Source organism: Lottia gigantea (assembly GCF_000327385.1).
Source record: "Lottia gigantea unplaced genomic scaffold LOTGIsca_88, whole genome shotgun sequence".
Lineage (NCBI taxonomy): Eukaryota > Metazoa > Mollusca > Gastropoda > Lottiidae > Lottia > Lottia gigantea.
In genome coordinates, this window is record NW_008710892.1 from 949,048 (window position 1) to 970,522 (window position 21,475).

The 21,475-nt window shown below is 33.6% G+C and overlaps 1 protein-coding gene across 1 annotated transcript in view; it reads right to left on the reverse strand.

Annotated features, from left to right (window-relative positions):
• The window catches only part of LOTGIDRAFT_223090 (hypothetical protein), a gene marked incomplete at its 3' end in the record, with an annotated part of 67,278 nt that extends 48,721 nt beyond the window's left edge, over nucleotides 1–18,557 (reverse strand). The window contains exons 1-10 of the mRNA XM_009068028.1: nucleotides 18,159–18,557; nucleotides 13,670–13,834; nucleotides 10,434–10,632; nucleotides 8,456–8,528; nucleotides 8,128–8,204; nucleotides 7,645–7,762; nucleotides 7,251–7,332; nucleotides 6,800–6,926; nucleotides 5,604–5,764; nucleotides 4,462–5,215 (exon numbers count right to left, since the gene is read on the reverse strand). Of these exons, the coding sequence (XP_009066276.1) occupies nucleotides 4,462–5,215; nucleotides 5,604–5,764; nucleotides 6,800–6,926; nucleotides 7,251–7,332; nucleotides 7,645–7,762; nucleotides 8,128–8,204; nucleotides 8,456–8,528; nucleotides 10,434–10,632; nucleotides 13,670–13,834; nucleotides 18,159–18,317 (1,915 nt within the window). The 5' untranslated portion in view covers nucleotides 18,318–18,557. The remainder of the gene's footprint in view (nucleotides 1–4,461; nucleotides 5,216–5,603; nucleotides 5,765–6,799; nucleotides 6,927–7,250; nucleotides 7,333–7,644; nucleotides 7,763–8,127; nucleotides 8,205–8,455; nucleotides 8,529–10,433; nucleotides 10,633–13,669; nucleotides 13,835–18,158) is intronic.
• Between the last annotated feature and the right edge of the window lie 2,918 nt (nucleotides 18,558–21,475).

A 21,475-nucleotide genomic window follows, 5' to 3' on the forward strand; every position in this document is an offset into this window, starting at 1 on the left:
GGAAATGGTTGAAACTGGAGTGGAAATAAAACAAGGTCTATTGTGCTACAGACTGTTCACGTTAAAGATTACAAAGGTCCCATCTGCTGCACACTGTGCGATTTAAAGATCTCTCGATAGATGGAGATCAAACAAAGTGTAGACCTTTGCTGCTGTCCTGGTACATTTCCTTCATGAGACACTGTTTGGTGTTGTCACCTTCAGATTGAACCTTGAGCATTAATTAGGCGAAAAAATAATTAGAATACATGGAACTTTTCCCAAGATTTTCGCCAACTTAGCTGTATGGATCTTTCAAAGGAAAATATGAGTGTTCTTTCATCATTTTTGTCTGAGCTGAAGATAAAGCCAGACTTCAAGTCAATCTAGTGGAAACCATATCCTAACAGGCTGAAAGACACCAAACGCTTATTTCAATTACTTGGTTATTTCCATCTTCCTCTAGGCACGGAAATAAATTGATGAGAATTATCTGCCTTTATCGTCTGCCACTGCCGTTTGTTTCCACCACAGCTCCAGGCTAGAGAAGGCAAGAACAAATTGAAAAGAACTGCTGTGTCTACAATCTTTCTGTAAGCCTACAGGTTACCAGAAATTTGTCAAAGATTTCTTAGGAATCTACAAAACTGGTGGCTTTATGACACAGGAAATTAATTTTGGTCAATAACATGGTTTGAATTTCTAGCTGGAGGCCACATCATGTATTTTACATGACAATATTTGTACTTGGCTGTGAGCACATGAATCAAATAACCATGATCAAAGATGTAATAAGCATGAAACTCTTGAACAATATTACAAACTTTCAGAGTATCAGACAGCAGAACCAAAAGATCGCATGTCACCATTCTGCAACTGGATTAATCAATAATATATATCAGTATTTTGATTTGACTTGTGCCGGGCTGAGATTTGTTTAATATGCAAGGAACCCTGGATCTATATAATGAAATTTCAAAGTAGTAAGTTTGAAAATACCAATTGATTGATTGTCACCGTCAGAATGCCAACTGAACTTCATAGAGTCAGTATATGTAATAGAATTGAAATTTATTTAGGTATTTTTTACTGAGATTCACAACCATAGACAGGGGGACATGCCCAATCTCTCACTGAAAGCTTATTACAACACTGTGACCACGCGAAGGAGCTTGACACATTTTTCTTCCTTTTCAGGGTGTCCATGTCATTGAACTCTGATATTTATCTACAGACAGAACTCACAATCTGTTTTATTCCACGTTTTAAGAGTATAAAATTATGTTGAGTAGTGAAATGCAGACAAGTTGATAATATCAGAACTATTGATTCCTGTAAGTCTGTGTTACCATGGAAGATTAATTTCACGACAGAAAGAAAACATAAAGTAGAAGACAGAATGGTCTTTAAGAGAAGAATTATGGGAAATTAAGACACTAATATCCAGTCTCTTGCTCTCTTTACCAGCTCTAATGTCTGAAACAAGACGTTGCAATATTTCATTAAATCTTTAATATTAAACAGACTAATGATAGTTTAATCACCATAGGAAATGAAATAAATGGAGTTTTACATCCTACTTTTCTGAATATTGCTCCATATTGTGGGCTCAGTACTCATGATTCAAAGGATTCTGCATTCAAAATAGACCCTGCTTACTCTGTTCGAAACACCTGTCGGTACTTCTCTTAGGAGTCTAGTGAGAGGAGGATTTTCATTTAATTGTAGACAAATTGCAAGACAGATTTTGATTCTGATGAGTGATACAGGTGGTTGAAATCAAATTCAATAAAAGCCTGCACAAGAAATTTACATATTTAAGTAAAATGTTTCAAGTCAATCTGCCTGTAGGTTTTCTATATGTTCTGTAGAGTGTTATTGGCAGCCAAATAAAACAGTCAATAAACATCATTAATGAGGTTCTTGCCACCAAATTCCAGTTTATTTATATAAGAATGAAGTGAAGGTATACACATATCAATTTGTTTCCATAATAAAATATCCATAAAGGCAGAGATCAAGGACATAAAAACCTAATCAAACTTCAGTTAATATACACAAAGACATGTTTAATGTGAACATTGATCTAGGATATCTCTATTGTTAAGACTACAATCTGATAGCTGGAATAGGGCAGTATGACTTTCTTTCAGTATGTTTAGGATCGTTAGATACTGGAATAAATAAAACCTACAGACCACAATCTAGGGAAATGTGTCACTTACATTCTCTGAAACTTTTAATCTAAAGTATCTAGTCGTTAATTTAGTAGAAAAACATCAATTTATATATATGGTATACTCTCACTAAAATTAGAGTCAAATTTTTAACTTTCTAACATGAATAATATTTGATACACATGGATTTAATGGCTAAAATTTCGACGATGAGTTGTGAACACTATTACTGATTATCTAAGCTAAAAAAAAAAAAATCCTGTTTCTAAAACTAAGGTATGATTGGTCAAACGGATAGTGAAGGTGTTCTGAAGTCTTTTGAAATCTGGTGATACTTTGGACAAGAGAAAGCTTATGCATTTCTTATTTCAAACTTTCTTTATTTTGTATCAAGAACACTAAAATGTTCAAGTAGAATAGCAAGATCCCCAGACGTCTGATTGAATATTGGAATGGTGTAAATAGATGCTATCAGTGTCACTGATACACAGAAACAGTTCAGAAATCTCTTTACAATACCCTTGAACTAATATTAGCATTTCCATCTCCCATTTACATTTGAAGCATCAGTCAATATAAACTGAAAATATCAATCCAAGTTTTAAGTCATTTTCCATGTTGAATTGCAGAACAAAGGTTTGATCAACAAAAATTCCCCATTGCTTCCATTGATCCCAGAAGAGAAGAGACATAATCAACTTCGGAAAATGTTCCATTAAAAGAAAAATAATCTCTGAAAATATGGTGAAAAAAGAAAAGATTTTCATAAAGTGATGTAGAGAGAATTCCTATTGTAAAAGCTGACCAGAGATGAAGGAAGAACAACTTGAATATTGCAGCAGAAAATTTCTCTCGAAGCAGACCATGCTTACTCTTTTCCAAACACCTGATGGTACTACACTTTGAAGGAGTTCACTACTATACAACATTTACTCTTGATTTTGCAATTCTTTGGACGAGACTTTGATTAATGGAATTGTCTTGCTTGTACAGATTTTTATTCCTACAGTTAGATAAGGAAAGTTCTTTGACCCAAGTTTAGATTGACATGTCAAGTTCTGTCTAGGACAAGTTTGATACTGAGATCATACAGATAATCTTCTATACGGGAAGGAAAGGAATTTTATAATTATAAAATATATCAGATGTCTGAAGCTGGAGTTTTTTTAGGTTTCATTTGAATATTCTATATCACTCTACAATTGCTGTTTTGACCCCTATTTTAACAGTGAAAATATTTTATTTATTGACTAAATTTTCATATTAAGTTTATCTCTCCAAGTCTCATTTTTATAATGTGCATTCAACTGAAGAATAAATAAATTAATCAATTAAAAAAAGAATGAATGAATACATGTGTGAATGAATAAATAAATGGATGATTGGTTGAATAAACAAACACAATGAACTTAATTTATTTTTTTTCTTCTTGTTCGTTGAATGGAATGAAAGATAGTTAAAGTCAGAGTTAAGTTGGAATCCTTTGCATGGAAATACGCTGTTTTCCGTTTTGGAATTTTCTGCTGGGTGGTAATGGCAGCCTGTTTCAGAATTGTCACGATGCAGTTGTTGAATACGTTTTTCATATTTATTTTGGGAATGTTTGACTGATTGTTTTAGGAACTGTTTTGGGTTAGTGTCACACATTGTTTTGGGGATTGTGTGACAGGTTGTTTTGGAATTGTGTGACAGGTTGTTTTGGAATTGTGTGACAGGTTGTTTTGGGATAGTATGACAAGTTGTTTTGGAATTGTGTGACAGGTTGTTTTGGAATTGTGTGACAGGTTGTTTTGGGATAGTATGACAAGTTGTTTTGGAATTGTGTGACAGGTTGTTTTGGAATTGTGTGACAGGTTGTTTTGGGATTGTAATGACAAGTTGTTTTGGAATTGTGTGACAAGAAGCTTTATAATTATGTAACAGGTTGTTTTGTAATTGTATGACAGGTTGTTTTAGAATTGTGTGACAGGTTGTTTTGGGAATGTACAACAGTTTATTTTGGGACATATCAAGTTGTTTCATATGCATGGCAATTGTATGGCTGCCTATTTCAAAATGGATGCAAGTTCCTTTTTATAAAAGTTTTGCTGCCTGTTCTGAAAAGGTTTCCGTATGAAATTACTGATCCACGAATGTAATTTGGAATGTGTACCTGCATGGATTTCCATTGTGAATGAGAATCAGCAAAAACTCAAATTAAACTTTGTAGATTCAAAGAGTTCCAAGAAAATAACAAAACAAAACAAGCATACAAAACTTACATTTCTAGGTTTAAGGTTGCCCTTTCTTCTCTTCTGTACTGAACTTATAGCAGGTGCTGTCTTCTGTTTCGGTTCGTCTTTTTCTACGCTGTCAATAGTGTTCACACTCCCCGAGTCTGAACGCTTGTCAGAATCATCGTCAGGATTGGAAATATCTTGTGATGAACCATTCTCACTTGTTAACTTAGTCTCAAAAGTATCAAGATCAGTTTGTGGAATTGCGCTTTGTCTTTTCGGGGTGTCATCCTTTTTTCGTTTCTCTACTTCTGATACAGGAGGGGTTTTTTCTTTTTCTTTCTCCTTAGTTGAATCTTTAATCTGAGTTGCATGCCCGTTTATGACAATAGCACCAGCATCAGGCACAGGTTGATTATGAAAGGTGATAACTGGTGGATCTTCTGGTGTTCGATTTCCAGAATTAGAATCGTCCTCGACATTGACCTTGACCTCTTGAACTTCCATGTGACCTGAGCTGCTGTGTTCGATATTTGCGATAATGTCGGAAACACGGGGTGAATCGTCGTCATCTTCTTCTTCCTCCTCATCATCATCTTGACTCAGAAGATCCTGAACGGTGTTAAGGACAACGCCTGGAACAGATGGCGCCACTGAGGTGGACGTGATGACCTCATGAATTATGTCTTCCAGTATATCGTCAGCAATGACAATGGCTTCAGCAGGTTTATCTGCTTCCGGAGCTGATGTTATGTCTGGGGTAGGCGAGCGTTTATCAGGGGTGGGAGAACGAGGTGAGAGTTTTTCAGGGGATGGGGTGCGTTTATCAGGTGTTGGGGATCGCTTGTCTGAAATGGCTGATGCTTGATCTTTGAAACCTTCTTGTACTTTAGCAGGGCTGTCATTCTGAAATGTGAAAAGTTTTTTACATTAGAAAAGCAATCATGATCAGTTTAAAATTACCACTTAATAACTGAACACAAATGTTTAAATTGAAACTTAATTTAAAGTTCTTAATACAACTGAAAGTATTAAGTCAAGGTCATTAAGACCTTTCTATTTCATACTATCCAAAATGAAAAACGCATTCAAAAATCTAAATGAACAGTTGACAAAGGAGTCAGCCCCTTACCTGGCTACCCTCCGACCTTTCATCACCACTGGGTCCCAGTCCTTCATCTGAAGATCTATCTTGTTCATCATCATGATCTTCAGGCTTAACGACCACCACCTCAGCTAGTTCTGCAGGTTTAACCACAGGTGGTTGGGGAGCAGGTGTCTTCTTCGGTGACTGTCGCTTGTCTTCCTTCGAGCTTGGTCGTTCTACTGCTTTATTATCAACCACTGGTTCTTTCTCTTTTTCTTTCTCCTTTCCATCTGAAACCTTTCGCTCTTTCTCTAGACTCTGAAAGATTTTAATCATAATAAACAATTACGTTGACTTTGAATGTGATCAATTTTGTGGACTCTCTGAAAGGATGTCAAGTTAACAGAAATAGTTACTTAAGGATGGTAAAGTTTACAAACACAATTCCCACACAATCTCTGTTGAGGTGTGGATTCAATACTGTCTCAGATCAAAAGTCCTTCACATTCCTAATAAATGATAGTGTAGAAAGATTGGAAAGTCTTGGATTTTAATTTCATAATCAATGGTTTAGATCCTTCAGGGCACTGAATAAAGCTCTTCTTCTAAAAATCATGACTCAGACAGCAATCCTTACCTTTTCTCTGTCTTTCTCACTGTAGTTAGATATAGTGTCCATCTCACTAGTAGATGAGGTATCTGTATCATTCAGGTGACGCTGGAAAGATAAATATAAAACATCTCAGTCTGTGGTATACTGTCATACTTGTATCAGGGGTTGACAGCAGACAATGGGCCGACTATCTGAAGCACTGACCTCAGCATCAGAATGTTTCTTACCCTGAGTAGGACCAACGGCACAGAATGGCATGTCACCTAACCTCCAAGCAGAAGATAATCCATCTTGTTACCACCTGAACCAGGGCTGTTGATTTGAAGATTTGCCGGCTTATATCTGGCGAACGTTCGAAGCAAGTTTTTTTTACCTAAAGGAAGACCCATGGCAGGACACTTTATTGTAAGCTCATTTACAGCACAGGAGTCAGACGTCAACACAGAAAAGTGACCAGACTGGTTATGGCTACATCCTGTTCAAATCTTTTTTCATTTAGACTTGAGCTTCCCTTTGCTATTCTGTGTGCCCTACTCAGCCTTAAGGTTCATATAAAAGCGACTAGCCTGTTTTAGGGCTGCATCCTATCTTTTATCATTTAGATTTTCCTGATACTGTGAGCTGCTCTGATAGTTACGTGGCCCCTGATCAACCCCTCAACCTTATAATTCATAGAAACACTATCAAAAGTTAATTTGGAATTTTTTTTTTCAAATATTTCTAGAACTCACCCTAATCTCATTAATATCCTCATCATCTGATAAATCTCTGACTTCTTCTACCACCTCGGCCTTTGCTTCACTGATCAAATCTTTTATTGGCTTCTTGTTAGTGAAGTCTTTTATAAAGGGATGCTGCAATAGAACATATTACTTTATGAAACGGACATTTATCTGCTATTTTGAGCGTTCATCAAATACGTCAGTGCAGAGAGTGAGCAGATTGAGACTTGACAAGAGAACGTATTATACCACCACAACAGGACGTCTGGCAGTGTATGTATAACTTTCATTCATGTAATAACCAGAGTCCATTAAAGCTCCTTGGGTAATAACAAGAAATCTGTTTAAAGGGAGATAACACATAATAACAGTTGAGTATTGAAGAAAGTTAAGCTGATTTACTAGGTATTTTGAAATGATGTACATCATTGTCTTCCACAAGAAAATGTTTATTACCTCTAACAGTTCTCTAGCATTGGCTCTCTGATCAGCATCTTTTATCAAACATTTAGTCAGAAAATCACTGAACTTCTTAGACCTAAAAACATTAAAAATAGATTCACATAAATATATATTGAACTTTGTCCCATCCGAATGACCAGATGCTATCTCTATGTCAGCCCCTCTTACCTGCATCACTGACAGGGGGAAGCTGGGTTGAAAAATCTGAAGGTATTATTTCGACCTATGCTGGGATTGAACCCTGGACTTCAGGTTATCAAGTGTCTTACTCACTGAGCCACTGTGGCCCCCCCCCCACGTGCAACATGAGCCGTTGACTTTCTTTGTTTAAAAGGGTTATGAACACAAAATAAGTCTGATTGAACTATTTAAAGTTTGTAATTCTCACCATCTTGAAGGACTGTCGAGTTTTGGTGGATCTGATTTCTGTATCTTGATTAAAACTCTCATTGGATGCATATCATTATTAGGTGGCTCCATCTGGGCAAACTCGATCAACGTTACACCTGAAATAAAGACACACAACATTTAAATAACGACACTAACAATAAATAACACAAACAATGAATGGAATAGAGTTTTACATCCTACTCTTCTGATAATCCATTTTACACAGTATAAAAGGTGTTCACCACTTTAAGGAGGAATTCATACAGCCTGGCACAGGCAAGAATTGGTGATAAAGGGATTGACACAGACCTCTTGCTCTTAGTCTGTAAGTTTGATAACTCTAATAACAAGTGCAACATATAGAATATGTAGAATATTCTCTTTGAATTCTCACTCCAGTTCAATGTATTTGCTTTTGTCACAGACTTCTTGCTGTGTTTGCTTACTAATAATTACTCTAAGACCAGAAACAGAAACTCACCCAGAGACCAGATATCAGCTTTATAATCATACGGTGTATCTTTTAATGTTTCACATAATATAACTTCTGGTGCCATCCTGTAATATAGACAGAAAACATTTATTCCTAATGCTGTATCTATCTTTGTAAAGTTTCTATTTGTTTGTTCCAAAAAAGCTGTTTTAACCATCAAATTGAAACAAGCTTTAGCACATTGTGTTAGATTTAACATGACGTCATTTACCTTGTAACAAATGGTAGTCACAGGTTCTTTTCTTAGAGAACTTCTTTATCAGCTAATGAAACCAAATTTCATAACCTCAGTCATTAAAATAAAACCTGAACTTACCAATATGGTGTCCCAATAAAGGTATCACGTCTCTGATGAGTTTTAGTATTTTTAGCAGACACACCAAAATCAGCTGAAATTATACAAGATTTTATTAAAATTAAAATATAAATTTCTATCAATATTTCATAAATAATCAAAATAGTAATGACATCAGTATTCTCCATGGTTTCTTCACAGTTCACCTTGGACGACAAACATAAACATATATACAAACTCATGGATATTGTATAAACACAGGAAACCCCTCTTTTATGATAAAAAGTTGTTTTCATTGATCAAAATTCATTGTCCCATATAAAGCTATTTGGATTAAGTGAAACACAGCCCATCTATTTATAGATAAAAGTACGTGATTTTAATAACAATATATAATACTATAATATATAAAAGAGATATTTTGAGAGAGAATTATTCAGTGTATATGTAATGACCTATATTTTACTGTTTACCAAACTTAATATAATACACAGTACATACTCTATCAATTATGGTTTTATTATTTCACAAATTTTCAGGGATTTTTGAATTTAACGAAGTATGCAGATACAGACTGAAAATAGGTCATACCATTATTTTAAGGGTTAACAAAAAATACATTTTTAAAAATTACGCTAGAATAAAACGTATAAAATTATCTGAATATGAGCAACAGATATTGTGACATTAATATATAAGTTAACGCCCAATCTCTGTCTGTAATAGGAAGTAATATTATTCCTTTTCTAGTTTCCTTGATCATTTATACACTACTTAGATCATTTCTTCAACTACGTCAACTCTCCTAAATTATATTCTCTACTTCAATCATTTCTTTACATTCTCATGTCATAATATCATTACTAACTATGTGGACTCTCTGAATAGGCTGTCCCAAATACATAATAAACATTATTAGCTATGTGGACTCTCTGAATAGGCTGTCAAGGTCACAATTCCAGAATTGGTGGCATCAGAAAGAGTCTCGGAAGAGGTAATATCAATATATACTATGTGGACTCTCCGAATAAGATGCCAAGGTCACAATCTCAGTCAAAGTTCAGTTGAATCGGGTGCTCTAGAAGGGGAAGTAAGAACTGCCTCAATAACATAATATATTTTAGTTTGCATTGAATTGAAATTATAAATTTGAAGCCTAGAGATAAATAATGTTTCAAATTTAAATCTTTAAACTTATAAGTGCATTTAATTTGCCTTAAGGTCACTTATTATATTTCACAATGGTTGTTTTGTGCCATAATGACTGATATTTGAATTAGTCCCAATCAATAAACAGTAACATTTTAAAATAGAAAGAACATTCATTATCATTTTTAATGTGATCTCCACCCCGAAATGAGGTCATAGGCTAAAGGGTGTTGTGTAGGGTAATGCATGAATATGAAGTTATTTTGATAAAGTGAACCCCAGTCTCATCTATCTATTGATAAGAGAGCATGGTTTAGACATTGGTTGACTGTTATTAAATAGAGTAAAGTGATGCATTTGAATATGAAGGTATTTGGAGAATTGAATTGTCATCCATCAAACAAATTAATATATAAAATATAGAGATATTAGATTGACTACCCTAGGGCTATAATATGTATCTACTCAATATTTATCATTTTGTCATATCAACATTTAGTCTGACATATATTTTTATACTTTCTTTCTGATTGTTGATTTGGAGGGGGCAAGTCATGTAAATCATCTTGTCATAGGAACTTATCAACATGGTCTGGTTTCATTTTTTTTATATGTTAGATCTTGTTGATTTGGCTGTACTTATCAGTGATGTCTGACTAGAGCTTTAAACTGTTGTTTTGGCTGTATTTATCTATTTGCCAGTCATGTCTAACTAGAGCTGTAGACTAGACTTTAGCTGTACTTGCCAATGAGACTTGTGTTCATGATATGGAATGCCCTGTGGTTTACAATGAGGGAAATGGTACATACACATTCTACATGAGAGTAATGACTAATGACCAATACCTACCTAGTTTAACGTCCCCATCTAAAGTTAGTAAAACGTTTCCAGCCTTGAGATCACGATGTATAACTTTATTATCATGAAGATACACCAACCCCTCACACATCTCATGACAGACATATCTTATCTGGTCCTCTGACAGGGGCTTCTCTAGGTCCACCATAATACTATCCAACGCCCCACCCTCACAAAACTCAATAAACATCTAAAAAATAAAATATTGACATTAGCTGGACTAATGAAGAAGAGCAATGTCATGCAGTGTGCAATGAGGGAAATTTTCAAAGGGCAACTATATATAAGCCTACTCTTGATCATCAATTGTTATCGAAGAAAACTGGGTTAGAAAATCCAAAGGTTTTATCTCGACCTATGCCAGGATTGAACCTTAGACCTTCATCCTTCAGGATAGCGAGCACGTGTCTAATTCACTGAGCAACAGGATCTGAGATACCTAATTAGAAATAAGATGCATGTAAAAACAAAAGAAGTAAAAGGCAAGATGACTTTATATCCTGATTTTCAATGTCTTAATAATTCATAAGTCTTCCACAAAGCCAAATATAGAGCTGAGTCAAAAAATTGTATTAATTTTTGTTTACTTATTACCACTTTTACTTTTGACTTTTGAATTTGTATTAAAAATTAAGACCTGTTTAATAGTTTATTCAATCTATAGTTGTTAAATGGTTAAGGGAATATTATTTTACAAAAAAGACTAAGTTTAAGCAAGGAAGTTATAGTAATAGGAAAATCATTTGAGTTTGTCAACTAAGATAATGTTAATGTGTTTTGTAGTAAGGAAAAGTTTGTTTATAAATGTGTTCTATTGCTAATAAAAGCACCATTGTAAATCAGAGCTTTGTATTTTATTTATTCATTCACCATATTCTTAAATATTGATACGATCTTATAAAAAAAAACTTGGCAATAAGTTATATTTTATTTCTAATATTTGGCAACAATTTGGTTTTAAAATATCTATCATATCTGTTAATATGAAGTCTGAAGGTTATGTTATTTATTTTATGATCTATAATTTATATTAATTTTAAATGATAATAAAAGAATAATGATTTTATTGTATAAATATGGTGAATTTATCATCTAAATCAAGTGAAAATTTTTAAATATTTTACTTTTATAAACGTGTTTTTATATGAAACAGGATCTTAAGAAATGAATTAAAGGGATTTTAAAGAAGTTTTCTAAAGTTTGTATGTGTCCATCAGAGACACTGATAGCATCAATTTGCACCATTTCAATTTTCAATCAGTTTTCTGTGGTTCCTGCAATTCCACCGTTTGTGACGTCACTAATCTTGAAAGGTCTTATGTGATAGAAGTGATTAGTGATGTCATCAAACATATATAACATTTAGAAAACCTGTTGACAATCCCTTTAAATATTTGAATATTAAAAGTGTGTATTTATAAACCAAGATCTTATTGAATGATTGAAATAAGAAATGAAATTAACTATATATGATGGTTGATTGAATGTATTACTATAGTAAATAAATATAATATAGTTTTGTCTGTTGACAACAAGGTATTCTAGTATTATTACTGAAGTATGAAGGACATGTTTTAATTCAAAAGATAAAGTCAGTGATGTGTTTAGAAATCTTTGAATATAGATGTAGATCAGATTTGGCTTCCTGTTGCTCAGACAACATTTTATTGAAGTAATAAGACAAACAACTGCATGCAGTGTGCAGTGAAGTAAATTGGCATGGGTTGAGTCTGTTGCACTTAAAACACATGTCTCATTAGAGAATTTAAAAGCAAAATTACTAGCATATGTGAAGGCTTTTGTAAGTGTATCAGGGACACTGATAACATCGATTTGCACCATTTTAATCTTTAAATCAGACGTCTGACAGAAAAAAGAAATGGTGTAAGGTGATTCTATCAGTGTCCCCGATACATATAATAAGTTTAGAAAACCTCTTGACAATCCCTAAACACATAACCTAAGATTTGATGTATGTCTTTGCATCCACTAACAGAGTATAATTCAGAGAGTCAAGAGTTGAACAGCATGTAGATATTGAAGCTATGATATAAAACAATAGAAAGTTAATAGTGAGTTAACCTTGATATAAACTGTTATACAATAGAGACTATTTTAATATACACCATATTTAGTACCGGTATAACACCTATATAACAGGATACAATATCACTGTATTTCATTATTACACTTTTTATACTTTAATATCCACAGTTCTTAACATACAGCATCTCAATACAACCCTTTCCGCGATTTGGTCGCTACGGTGACACAAGTGCTAATTCAAACCCTGAAGTTTCTGACATGTCTAAAAGTAATGATTAAAAGGAGAAGAAAAGATTCTGAATAATTGGTATAAATTACGATGCAAAGCTGTCAAATAAAAATCAGTACAAGCAAGACAATTCCGTTAATCAAACTCTTGTATAATAGTTGACTCCTCCAAAGAGAAGTACCATCAGGTATGCTGTCTAAAAAGAATTCAGATGCGGGTTTTCTCAAAGGGAGATTTAACATTTTACTAGCCCTACAATTATACAAATGTTTCTCAGGAACTTCAAAAGCAACAGACCAAGTGTAAAAATCTTATTCCTATAAACTATGAATTGCAATCACTAGTTTAATTTGTTTACAAAATGACCACAAGGTGTTACAATGTACACAACTTCACTCTGGTATTTTGATATCATATGTAGGAGTCATATGACACTTAAATACAATATACAACTAGTGTGTGTCTAGTTTACACTCAAACATGACAGTACATAAAATAATTTACATAAAGTCAAATTTAATCCATAAAATATAAAACAGGAAAAAGAAAGATATAAATAATAGAAGAGACTATTAATTCTTCATATGATGAGTAATGGGTTAAAAATAACGAGAAAATGGGAAGTGATCAATTTCAAGAACCTTGTTATATTAAAATAGCTTTCTAAAGAGATTGTTAAGAGGTTTTCTAAACTTTTGTGTGTATTATTGTAGTGCAACATTGCTTTGCAATATTCCGATTTTCAATCAGACTTCTGTGATTCCTGAAATTCCACTAAAACTATAGTTTTCTGATTTCACTATCGAAAAGGTCTTACATATCAGTAGCAGCCTCTGTGATTTGTCATAAAACATTCAGTTTTAGTGGAATTGAAGATGTTTGACTAAAAATTGGAATGGTGTAAATCAAAGCTATCAGCTATCAGTGTCAACAAGCTAGTACCGTATCTTACCGATAAGTTTCCATCTTTATAAAAAGCTTCATGTAGACCAACCACATTATGATGTTTACATTCAGCTAATATATTAATCTCAACTATAAAATCTTCTAAATCTTCCTCCGACTTGATTTCTACCTGTTTTAACGCTGCTAGTAGCTTTGACTCTTTATTCTCAGCCTGAAATAAACAGATAGTAGAAATGAACAAGGGATGAATGAAAGAAAGAATGTTTTAACACTGCTAGTAGCTTTGACTCTTTATTCTCAGCCTGAAATACACAGATAGTAGAAATGAACAAGGGATGAATGAAAGAAAGAATGTTTTAACACTGCTAGTAGCTTTGACTCTTTATTCTCAGTCTGTAATAAACAGATAGTAGAAATGAACAAGGGATGAATGAAAGAAAGAATGTTTTAACACTGCTAGTAGCTTTGACTCTTTATTCTCAGTCTGTAATAAACAGATAGTAGAAATGAATAAATAATTGAATGAATGCAAGAATAAAAGTAACATGAATGAATGGACTTAGATTCTCAATTCTCAGACAGAAATAGACAGCCGGAAAGAGTGAGCGTAAAAATGATTGAATGGATGTTTCAACACAGCTTGTAACTTAGATTAAACCTCAATGAATAGATGAATGAATCGCACTCTATTTGATAGAGAGGAGGGGGGTGAGAAATAATGTACACCAGGTAGCTTATATAGCAATATTCTATAGTCTATGGTAGACTGGTAGGGTTACAACTTGTAAATATCAACAAAATACATTTCTTTTATCAAATAAAATCATATATATTACAACTAGTCACATAACATCAACTTTTACAGGCCAAGGGGTGGATATCTTACAAAAAAATGTTTCGAGTGTAAAAAAGTTGGCCAAAAATACATGCTACCTCACCCAATTTTAAACCTAAACAAGACTTAAGACATGTAAGAGTTTATGTTTTCATACAAAAGGTAACTCACTTTCTTTCAAATTTTACACTGGAGGTATGATATAAAACTGACCTAGTTTACACTGACAAATTATAATAAGTAAATATACAGGTGAGATATTGAGACAACAACTTAACAAGATGATATTCACTGACAGTTATTACACTCATTAACGTTGATCAGACCTAAAGGCAATGATTCGCCATTTTTGAGAGTTGATTTGGGTCTTGAATATATATGTAAAGTACTGTACAGTACCGTACTACAACTAAAAGCAAAATCTCTTCAATTATACCTTAAACTAATAATTTCACTGTCTTTTTCAATATATATGTCTTTACTATACCATAATACAGATAATAACAAGAGAGGGTTCCGACCGTGTCAAAACATTACAATCTATAAAACTCATTAAGAATATCCCTCAAACATCAGTGAAAATGGAAGAGAAAGAGAGAAAGATTAAAGGTAAAGACAAGTTATTGTCTATTGTGTCAACAAATTACACTAACTCTGTATCTCACATATCTACTAATACAAAGATAATACTGTATATCTTAACAGGGCTTATATTCACACCTTCTTTACCCTAGTATTAGCTTTAACAGAATACCAACCACTTTAACAACATATCTCTAGTCTTTTATACAACGTTCTCACAAGTTTTAAATAATACATAGATGAAAGAGAAGTAGTAAACAGTCAGTGAAGCAATAAAAAGATCTTAACCACAAACTAGACTCCTATTATTGTTGGCTAGAACCCCCGTCTGTAGGCCTATTTGCCAGGCATGTCTGACAGGAGCTCCTGTATATACTAACACTAAGTTTTAAATAATGGAAAGGGAGGTTTTAAGATCATTTTATTTATCAGTGGCTGTATTATACAAAATAAAATTATATAAAATGATCTAAACCACTCAGTAGAATCCGTTCTGCATTACCTACTGCCAGTTATGTCAGATAAAATATAGAGTGTGCCTGACACAGAGTTGTATTAGATGTACTGACAATCAGGATTATATTGTAGTGGGAAATATTGAATATTAAAAACTTGAGATTCTATTCTAATATTTCAACAGACTATGCTTTGTCCTGATTAGTGCAAGCTAACTTATCAATTTGTTAAATCAAATGACACATTAACCTTATAGCCTTGAATTGGCCAACCCATAAAGACATGATAAAGATGTAACTATTATAGTGTACCAAGCACAATCAGCATATTGTTATACACTAATTCTTTCTTATGTCACCTTGGCCAGTGTTTATGAAACACCCAATACTAATATGACATGGATCTGCTATTAATAACAAAATGTAATAGCAATGTTTAACAAAGATGTAACCACATCATCATAAGTAGTGTACTAGTACTAGGCATTGACCTGATATGGACCTGCCTCTAGAGTAACAATGATGTAAGACAAAGGTAATCACAATACCGTAAGCACTGTACTGAGCCTTTTGTTGTATATATTTATGTCATATGAATTTATCTACATATTATAAAATAACAATATGTAACAGTGATGTATAACAAATATGGACAGCTGTATTAGCCTACAACTGGTTATTGTGGACACAGCATGTTGTTGATGATATGGACTTGCCTAGATATTAACAATATATAATAGTGATATATGACAAATATGGACTGCTATATTACAACTGATTATAGGGAGTTGTGAACACAGTGTATCAATTGTTACAGTTATATGATTGATAATATATTGCCCCCAGACTCCAGTACAGTAAATAACTACAGTGTTTGATGTTCTATTATCACAAGTTGTAAATGGAGTCAAAGATAAAAATCTCCGGTCAAGTTGACTTTTTCATCATAAATAATTCATTGTTTGTATTAATAGGCTATAGATCAGGGCTAGGTGGATATCAAATTTAGATATTAGGGGATAAGAACCGCACCTGGCTAACTCTCGAAAGCACTGGCACAGGCATAAAATTTTTTTTTCGAGGTGGATTCGAACTCACGGCACCTAATCGCCTAGCAGACTATTTAGGGTAATTAAAAGTAACAAGTTAAGCTTACTATTTTAACAGAAGAAACTGACACATGGACAAAGTTACATTAAAACATCGTTAAAATGGTTTTCTGTATTATTTAAACCTTAAAACAGTTATCAATGGGAAAAATGAACTTTAAGCTTGGTAAAAAAACAGCAGAGGACCATGGTCTCAAGTCAAAGTTACAAATACTATGTTGTTATCTATTAAAACTTATCTAAGTAATCAATGAAAAAATGTAAAATCTGCTACAAAACAAAACAAAACATGGGCGTGGACTCAAGGTTACTGATATTCATAAGACTTTATATAATTTTGGTTGAACAATAGAAAGTTTGTCTCCAGGGATGTTAATTTGACAGTATCTGCCAATCTAGTCCAACTGGGGCTTTAAAATGACTGGCTATTACTGTAATATTCAGGTTATCTTTTATTAAAACATATCAATGATTTTCAATATGTGACATTAATAAAATTTACCTAAACATTAGTTTGGTTTGGAAAGCTGAAGAATAATAAGATACAAATAGAGGTCAGATGATCAGACTATAATCAGGAATGATGTAATGATTCATGGTTGTTAATTACCACCTAATTATACTAGACAGTAGACAGTAGCATAGAGTTTAGTGTCAATAATCTTAATAATTAACTTCTCAAAGCTGTTTAAGATGGTTTCTTAGAGGAAGAATGATTTTACAAGATCAATGAAATGACAGTTAACTGCCATGGATAGAGTAGGAAAGTGGAAATCAGGCTTTTCATAGCTGCTTTAGATGGCCACTAAGAAGATGGATGATTAATCTGAGATCAATGATCATACCAGATCACAGTTTACTGCCAAGGAAGAAGTAGGGAAGTGGAAAATATCTGAGAGCAAGAGAGATTGGCAGAGAAATTTAAACCTCAATTAGCACTAAATTGATTTTGTAACATTTAATGACACTGTACAAGTATGAGTTAATAAAATCTTGTGGAAAACAAAGCATCAATATTGTAAACCTTAAGAAGATCATTCTGGACTATCAATTATAATAAGTAAATCTACAAAAGCATTGACATCATTACTGGCTTACAAATAAGAAAACAAATATCTGATAAGTATTAAAATTGCAGAGTTGAGATAAATTAACCAAAAATCATCGTCAATTTCTCAGAAATTGTCATGAGATGCGTACCTATAGCGATGAATTAAGAACTTTACTGTAAATAAAACCATGATGGTGAAACTTTCAACCCAACGTACAACGTGAGTGTTCAAGCACCTTACATAATAATACACAAACCGACACAGTGGGTAATCATAAACATATTCCTTTCCTGTTCGGTGGACTTGGCCTAGATCTAATTTTTTTGACATTCAAATGTGTTATTGTAGGGTACCCTCAATCCCTCATGTGTATTATAAATGATGGTGCTTGATTTTTAATGAACAAAGAAAAAAACATAACTGCCAGAGATGACAGTGCCATATGAACAATGACAGTAGCATTGTCAGTGACACTGACAGGATGTCATTTTACATTTATTACCTTGTATACTTTCCCAAAGGCACCATCACCAAGCTCTCCAACTATAGTCCATGTGGTTAAGGGATCTTCGTCTCTTTTGATGTTAACGCTCCAAATATCCTTTTTCTTCACCTCGTCAGCCAAACGAAAAAACTTTTTGACACTGCTTAGAAATGACATGGTTGAATGTGGTTTATTTTGTGACACTTCCTTGCGAATTATCTTTTCTTTTCAAGTCATAAAATCACATTGATTATGCAGATAAAATGGTTTTATAAAAAGTTAGCATGAGAAATAAATAATTCCTTGACATGAATGTCAGATTATATGATGAATCAGAATCACAAAAATGTTTAAATCCATGGTTTTAATCCTCATACTTTCTCAACAAAACAAGGGTAATCCGCCATCTTGATTATCCTATTGCTCATGCGCACAGGTGGGAAAGTAACGTCACGTGACAGGAGTTGTCTTTTCCTGAATAATTGGAATAGGCAGTTTAAAGGGGCGTGGACCTTGATGAATTAATACAATACATATTTCGTCACGCCCAACTAGGATATAAATAGCTAAAATGCAAAAAGCTATTTATAGAACTGATTATGATTCATACTAAGTTGCATATCGTTTTGCAATCAACCTAAATTTCTCTTTAATAAAATGCTTAAACCCAATAAAAAAAGGGGATCTGTATCAAATTGGGGCTGGCAAATAAGATGACATTATTAACTTTTGAACATTATTGGGTTTGTATTAGTCCCCTTCAATTTCTTCCACTAACAGCTGAGAGGTTGTGGTAAATAAATCAGGGCAAGTAATCTTATGGAAAAGGTAACATGAGCAATATGGGAATTTTTTACTACCTTGTTCAGATTTTAACTGTCAAGGGATTTTAAAGATGCTCACATTCAAACTTGACATCTAGCCAACATGAAACTATTTACTCCACGGTCAGCACAGGGGATTCCCAATATCTCACCTAGAAATATAACAACTCCAGTCAGCACAGGGGGTTCCCAATATCTCACCAAGAAATATAACAACCCCAGTCAGATCAGGGGGTTCCCAATATTTCACCCAGCAATATAACAACCCGAGTCAGCACGGGGGATTCCCAATATCTCTCCCAGAAATATAACAACCCCAGTCAGCACAGGGGGTTCCCAATATCTCACCTAGAAAAATAACAACCCGAGTCAGCACAGGGGATTCCCAATATCTCATCTAGAAATATAACAACCCCAGTCAGCACAGGGGGTTCCCAATATCTAACCCAGAAATATACCAACCCCGAGTCAAATCAGGGGGTTCCCCAATATTTCACCCAGCAATATAACAACCCGAGTCAGCACGGGGGATTCCCAATATCTCACCCAGAAATATAACAACCCGAGTAAGCACAGGGGGTTTCCAATATCTCATCTAGAAATATAACAACCCCAGTCAGCACAGGGGGTTCCTAATATCTAACCCAGAAATATACCAACCCCGAGTTAGATCAGGGGGTTCCCAATATTTCACCCAGCAATATAACAACCCCAGTCAGCATAGAGGGTTACCAAAATTTCTCCCAGAAAAATAACAACCAGAGTCAACACAGGGGGTTCCCAATATTTCACCCAGAAAAATAACAACCCGAGCCAGCACAGGGGATTCCCAATATCTCACCCAGAAATATAACAATCCGAGTCAACACAGGGGGTTCCAAATATTTCACCTAGAAATATAACAACCGATCAGTGATAGCACTATTTTTATTATTTTATAAAAAATCACATGGTATTTGTCAGGCCAAGATAGCTGTGTACATCCAGGCGCGGTGTAAAGTTTAAACAGTTCACTTTTTATTTTGAGATTGATAAATGAAACTAAACTAAAACATGAAGAGTTCACTTTAGTTTAAGGTACTGTAAATAGTTAAGAACATGAAACAGGTTTGGATTCGAAAGTTTAATTCAATATCTTTTATACCTCTTTTTTACTGGTCATTTAAGTAGTAATGAACAAAACAAAAGTTTGGTTTGTGTAGTTACAATTACTATTTCTTTAACACAAAATTAAACTGGACATGAATTATCTCATTTGTAGCTTGGTTAGTTTAGTAATGAACAAGACACAAGTTTCATTTGTTTATTACTAAATACAGTCCTCATGTTTGGCTTGTGTAGTTTCTATTATCAATCATTCTACATCTTATTAAAGTGAACTGTCAAAGTCTGAATCTATCGTCTTCAGATGAGAAGTAATATCTTGGCCCGACTGTAATTGAAAGAACGTTGTAAAATAATTGTTAAACATAAAATACGTAGTTATTTGATCACCTTCACCTTTCAAATGATTATTATAAAACTACATACAAAGATCAAGATGAATATTCAAATCACAATTGAAATGAAAAACACAAGTTAATTCTTAATTCTTACAAGTGTTAATTTATCAGTTATAAGACTGAAAATGTTTTACAAAACCCCCCAAGTTTGTTAATGAACTGTTCTAAACATACATTAAATGGTCAATGAAATGCATGTGTGGAAGAGTTCAATAAAAGTTTAAGGGTTAACAAATTACTTCAGATGTACAAGATATCAAGATAATTGTGCTCATATTTTCAAATTTATTTTAACAAAAAGAATATGAAATTAGCTTTAGATTACAAATTATACGTGCGGATATCGGGGTTTCCAGATTATCAGCAACCGGATAAACACGGCTCCACTGTACACAGAATTCAAACACTCAACACATACGAAATTATGTATGGTTCTTACATGAAATAACACACACAAACTTAGTTAAAAAAACAGTTTGAACAATCTTTTTAGAACAATATTCAACAAAACCTTCAAATCACATTCACAGCCATTTAAAAGTGATTTAAAGGTTTAGTTGAAATATTTAAAAAATACGAGATTCAAAAATGGCTGTGAACTAAGTTCATGTGTGTTATTTCTATGTAAGAACTATACCTAGTTACGTATGACACTCAACATACAAACTGTTTTCATCATTTTCTAGCTAAACTCATTCAACTAAAACTATTATATATACTAACTTATTAAATTCAAGCTAAGATACACTGTACACATCCAGAAGATAAATACATAAATCATAAACAACAGACTAGATTGTCAACTCTACATAGCTAATAATGTTTATTTGGTATATTTGGTTTGTCAACTCAACATCACTTTCAGAGAGTCCACATAGCTAATAATGTTTATTTGGTATATTTGGTTTGTCAACTCAACATCACTTTCAGACAGTCCAAATAGCGAATAATGTTTATTTGGTATATTTGGTTTGTCAACTCAAAATCCCTTTCAGAGAGTCCACATAGC